The following is a 6,452-nucleotide window of genomic DNA, read 5'->3' as shown; positions in this document are numbered from 1 at the left end:
TACTGCATAATTCCTCAGTAATGGAAATCTGCATAGATAATGAAAAGTTTGCCTATGCATAATTAATGAATGTTAACTTTAATTATAGTCAGAACTTCTACCAATATTGAAGGCTTTATTTCTCGGTACCTTCACTTACTTGAAAAAAAAAATTAGAGAACATTAAAAATTACTGGTAAATTGCATTTACAATCAAAATCAATTTGCAAAGCATACATTTGTAAAAATAGTTTATTTTAAAGACTCTCAATAAGATTTCAGCATCTTATTTTCAGATATATCAAGAAGACAATGTGTTCAATATACTTTAACCCATGATGAAAGTTGCTCCAGATCTATTAGACCTATATACACTATTTAATTGAGCAGAAATAGGGAAAGCATGGATTCAAAGTTTTAATTAAATATTACATAATTGGATAACCCCCTCCACAAAAGTGAAATTTTCATAATGATACAATTTCACAAAGGTTACAAATATATATCAAGTCACGACTGAAGGAATCATTTAGTACTTTACAGTGTTAAAAATCTAGCTCCATAACTGCTTTCTTTAAAAAAAAAAAAAAAATCCTTCCCATATAAAAAGTCTACATTTCTCCAGAAATGTATACATTCCCCTAGTAGTAGGATCCAAAGTGAGAAGAATTACTATCTCCAGAAGAAGGAGGTGGAGGCAGCGGGGGAGGGGGTGGGGGGATGGAGTATGGTAAGGGAATTAATGGATGAGGTGCCATGTTTGGTGTAGCCCAACCCAGGTTTACAGATGCAGGCGGTGGAGGTGGTGGCAGTGGTGGCAGAGGAGGAGGGAGTGAAAAATTATGCATGTCAAACACCGGCGGAGGAAAAGGATACTGTGGCATGATAGTATTATCTGGTCTCTGAGGTGGAAATCCTGAAGTCTCCTGAAACACCATCTGTTCTGAGTTATAAAACTGTGGCGATGGAGGCCTGCCATGGCAAGGTCGAGGATATCTACCCCGGGAAAATCCTCGTGTGAATTCTCTGTTGCGATATCCTTTTGAGTGCTCTGAAGCAGAGCTATGAGCATTCCAATTCTGATGTACTTCTGAAAAGTTTTCACCTATGAGTGAGGAAGAACGCATTAAAAACAAAATTAAAATGAATTTTAATACATCAAAAAACACAGTATAAAATTTCAGTAATGCCTTTTCTTTAACTTCCAGGATATCTTATGGTAGCTAAAAAAGCCTAAGTCTTAAGGTTATAAACTTTAAATGAATCCACAAGGCCAGAGGATGAGGAAGGGCAATAGATGTTTCATAAGAAACCACGGAGGACACATGGAAGTGGCACAACATTTCCAAGGCTGAAAGAAAACTCAGTGTAGGATTCTATACTAAATGAAAATATCCTGGGGCGCCTGGGTGGCGCAGTCGGTTAAGCGTCCGACCTCAGCCAGGTCACGATCTCGCGTTCCGTGAGTTCGAGCCCCGCGTCAGGCTCTGGGCTGATGGCTCAGAGCCTGGAGCCTGTTCCCGATTCTGTGTCTCCCTCTCTCTCTGCCCCTCCCCCATTCATGCTCTGTCTCTCTCTGTCCCAAAAATAAATAAACGTTGAAAAAAAAAAAATGTTAAAAAAAAAAAAAAAAGAAAAAAAAAAAGAAAATATCCTGAGGAAAACGGAAACCAAAGACATTCTACAATAAAGAAAAACTAATTTATCTCCAGCAGACCTACCCTGCCTGACAGAATGACTAAAGCAAGTTTTGTAAACAGAAACAATAAAAAACTTGAAACATGAGAAAGGAGGAAAGAACACAACAAAAATATGAGTACATACAATAAAGTGTCCTTCTCTGAGTTTTCTAAATTATGTTTGAGGTTGAAGCAAATATTATAAGAGTTTTTGTGATTCTAATTGTATATGAAGTATTTAATGCAAATTATATTATAAACTAGAGAATAATAAAGGGACATAAAGAGGTAGGGTTTCTAAACTGCACACAAACTGGTAAAACAATGACATGAGTAGGTTGTGATAAGTAATGTATGTACAATTTAATACCTACAGCAACCACTGAAAAAGTTATACAAAGAGACACATTCAAAAACACTACAGACAAATCAAAATGGAATTTAAAAAAAGTTACAGTACCCACGGGCAGGCAGAAAAAATAAAACAGAGAAATGAAATCCAGACAGAATAAACAGGAAAGGGCAGACTTGAGCCCCAACATATCAAAAATTACATTAAACACGAATGGACTACATACATCAATTAAAACAGATGGAAATGCTTGGCAGAGTGGATTAAAGAACATGAACACAAGTCTACAAGAAACTCACTTCAAAGGATATAGTTAGGTTGAAAGTAAAAGGATAAAGATACATCGAAAGAAAGAAGTAACTACATTAATATCAGAAAAAGTAGGTTTCAGAATAAAGAAAATCACCAGAGAAAGAGGGAGACAAGTGAATTCAACAACATATGTAAAGAATTATACACCATGACCACGTCTGGTTTACTCCAGGGAATCAAAGGCTGGTTCAATATTCTAAAACCAGTGTAATCTACCTCATTAACAGACTAATGACAAAAAACTGTATCATGTTATCAATGCAGAAAAAGTACTGTCAAAATTTAATACTCTTCAGTCATAATTTTTTTAAAGCTACAAAAAACAGGAACAAATGGAAACTTCTCCTTAACTTGATAAAAACAGATGCTGTTCTCAAAAACCCTATACCTAACATTATACTTAATGATGAAAGACAGTGTTTTCTCTTATGATCAAGAACAAGCCACATGTATTCAACAGTGCCAGAGAGCTACTAAGGGAGACCAAAAAACAAAAACAAAAACAAATACAGTTTGAAAAACAAAAAAGGAATACTGTCCCTATTTGCAACTGATGTAATTGGCTAAGTAGAAAATCTCAAACAAAAAACTAGAACTACTGAGTTCTGCAAGGTCACAAGACAGAAGCTAAACATACATATGTTAATTTTACTTCTACATTCTAGCAACAAACACATAGACACTGGCATTAACGATGCAAAACCATTTACAATGAATTGAAAATGAAATACTTAAGTGTATACTAACAAAAAAAAGTACAGGATTTATATTCTAAACACCACAAAATTCTGCTAGAAAAAAACAAAGAAGATCTAAATTAATAGATATATACATGTTTGTGCAATGGACGACTCAATACATACAGTTAACATATTAATTATCTCCAAACCAATAAACAGGTTTAAAATAATTCCCATCAAAATCCCAGCAAGACTTTTTGTCAATATAGAGATTATTAAAAATGCACATGGAAAAGCAAAGCAACTAGAATAGCTAAAATAACTTGGAAAACTGTTAGAAGAAAAAATAAGAGAAAAATCTTTTGGAATATATGTCTGGAGAAGAAATCCTCAGACTCCACAAAAGAAAATCAATTATATATTAGGGATTCATCGAAATTAAAAATTTTTGTTCTGCAAATGGTTCTCTTGAGAGGATAAAAATACAAGCTACAGGCTGGAACAAATTATGTACAAGCTCCCATAACTCAAGAGTAAAAAAAGCAGAAATACAGTTACAAAATGGGCAAAAGACATGAACAAATACATCACTGAAGAAGATTTACAGATAGCAAATAAGGACATGGAAAGATGTTCAAAATACTTAGCCATTAGGAAAATGCAAGTTAAAAACACAATTAGATTATCACTACACACTTATGAGAATAGCTAAAATAAAAAATGGTGGCAAAACTAAATGCTGGTGAGAATGCAGACAAACTGAGTCACTCATACACTGGTGATGGGAATCCAACTATCATATAATCCAGCAATTGTACTCCTAGACATTTATCCCAGAGAAATGAAAACTTGTGTTCACACAAATACCTGTACACAAATATATAAAACAACTTTATTCTTATAACCCAAAATTATTAACAACCCAGATGCCTTGCATGACTGTTAAACAACCTATAATATATTCATACCATGGAATACTACTTTGAAATGAAAAGAAACAAATTTGACAAATAAAACAATCTGGATGAATCTCTGGGAAATTATGCTAAGTGACAAAAACCAATCCCTAAAGGTAACATATTGTATGGCTCCGTTTATATAACCATTCTTGACATGACAAAATATATTACAGAAATGCAGAAAAGATAAGTGATTGCCAAGAGTTAAGAAGGTGGGAGGGAGGGAAGTGGGAGTGACTATAAAAAAGGCAACATGAGGGGTGGTGGAAATATTCTGAATCTTGATTGTACCAATGTCAATATCCTGGAGGTTGTGATACTGTACTGTATAGTTTTACAAGATGTTACCATGTCAGGAAACTGGGTAACAGGCATGCCAGAAATCTCTATTATTTCTTCCCACTGCATGTAAACCTATAAAAAGTTTAGTTTTAAAAAGGGGAAAAGGAAACAGGAAAGGTATAATGAAAGAAAATGCATGTTAAAAATAAAATACCTTGATTTAGATATTAAGTACTGTATCATTTAATTCTAAACATGAAAGCAGAGGTTACTTAAGAAAAAAATGCCTATACGCACAACTGACTCACAAGCTTTTATCTATCCCTAGAAGACATTTTTACGTCCTTACGCTTAAAAAACTAAGGTTGAATACTCCTCATGGCTCTCTTTCATCACATTTCACGCCATGTAATGCCTCCAATGTTAGATGGATACCAGGAGGTAAAAAGAGAATTCAGAGGTTTCTTTCAGTTTTATTAGTAATGAACTTAACATAAACGTAAATGAAGATTAAAAAATCACTGTATATTGCATTTACTCACTTGATTCATTAGACTCAGACTTGAATTTTTTCCGGCCTTGAATCTGAGATTTTTTCCTCTGTTTGGCTTCTTTTTCCTTTTCATCATCACTGAAATCTAAGGCCTTGCAGAGGAAAATATATAATTATGTCACATGGATTTACCAATTCATTGGTACATACTTGGAAGTGAGAAAAAGCCTATTATTTAACACTGACCCCAAATAATAAAAGAATGTTACTCTTTTTGATAATATTTTCTAGCAATATCTGAATTAACTCTTAATTAACACAGGCCAGAGTACTCAAGGCTTTTTATCTTTTAATTTCTAGAAAGTTTCAGATAGGTAACTTCTTTTCTCCCAGATTGGTAACTTTAAAATGCCAAACTTTAACAACCTTCAGATACAGATATTCCTTAGCTAGAAGAGTGACCTCAAGTTTAAGAGTCAATATTCATCATAATGCCAGCTACCAAACAATGCTAAAGGGAAGGAATAGTTAGGAATAAGCAAATTACATAAATTATCAGATCTAATATAAAAAATATTCAAAAATTTATATATACCCATTATATGCCAGGTACTGTTCTAAACACTTTATAGGTATTAATAATCTTAGTTAATAATTATCTTTTAATAATATAATGTCAGGTATATTAAGGGTTGTAAATAAATAATAAGGCACAATATGGGCAGAAAAATCACTGCGGATGCTATTTAGATTGGACTGCAGGGAAAGGCTTATTAGATAAGCAGATACATGATGATCCGACTTCCAAGAGGAAATCATTTTAAATTACAAATGGGAAGAGTCAGTCTTACTTACAAGAGTAAGTAAGAATTGAGATTCACTGTTCTAGCCCAAATACCAAAGCTTAAAAGCTATATATATTATGACTTCTTAGAATAATTTTATTATTCTATTAATATCAAAAAACAGATATGTTTTTCTTACACAGGTTCACTGTGTATGCATGTATATACATTAAGAGAAATAAAATGTATATGAAAGTTTTTTTATGAGACTTTCAGTATAGCCTTGCTGAAATATATTCTAGATCAAATTTTCCAAGAACCAAGAGTCCATATACCTCAGAATCTATAATCAAATTCGAAAATATCAACGTTAGTACCTTCAAATAAATGACATTTTATTGCTGATCTCAAAGTGCTAAGATTTTTAAGCTCATGTTAAATCTGATATCTGCCAAACACTAGGAAAGTATTGAGATCAGATGGAAAACACTGTTTTCCCTGAAGCTGTTCAAATGAGATTAAAAAGCCAATGAACAAGTGCTATGACTCAGTGCTATGGGAGTATAGGACTGAAGAAAGGAAAAAAAAAAAGGGCAAGGGAGATGTTTGTTATGAAACTCAAGATAAATCTCTAATGAATTAGCAGTGAAAATAAAGGAAAGAGAAATTTCAAGAATATGTGAGAATATGTGCAAAGGCATGGTATATTTGAGACATGAAATTGGTTCTGTAAGGCAAAGTGAAAGCTGCTTATATAGAGAAATCAGATGATGAAACTGGAGAATAAAGAACCTTATGAGCCAGTCATTGGGCATGTCCTAAGAGCAGGAGGCCGGTATTAAAGGATTTTAATTGGCATTGGTTTATTTTAGAGAGTGCTTTAGGTAATAATTTTGCTATCATCTCCTAAGGTCAGAAAAAAATTCACTGT

At 33.4% G+C, this 6,452-nt stretch overlaps 1 protein-coding gene across 1 annotated transcript in view; it reads right to left on the bottom strand.

The window, feature by feature from the left end:
- Positions 1-213: 213 nt before the first annotated feature.
- Positions 214-6,452, bottom strand: part of NAF1 (nuclear assembly factor 1 ribonucleoprotein) — a 42,475-nt gene continuing 36,236 nt past the window's right edge. The window contains exons 7-8 of the mRNA XM_045464132.1: positions 4,786-4,888; positions 214-1,084 (exon numbers count right to left, since the gene is read on the bottom strand). Of these exons, the coding sequence (XP_045320088.1) occupies positions 621-1,084; positions 4,786-4,888 (567 nt within the window). The 3' untranslated portion in view covers positions 214-620. The remainder of the gene's footprint in view (positions 1,085-4,785; positions 4,889-6,452) is intronic.

The sequence above is a fragment of the Leopardus geoffroyi genome, chromosome B1 (genome assembly GCF_018350155.1).
Source record: "Leopardus geoffroyi isolate Oge1 chromosome B1, O.geoffroyi_Oge1_pat1.0, whole genome shotgun sequence".
In the NCBI taxonomy this organism is placed as follows: Eukaryota; Metazoa; Chordata; class Mammalia; order Carnivora; family Felidae; genus Leopardus; species Leopardus geoffroyi.
Note: the sequence above shows the minus strand (reverse complement) of the source record. Positions and strands in the feature narration are given on the sequence as shown.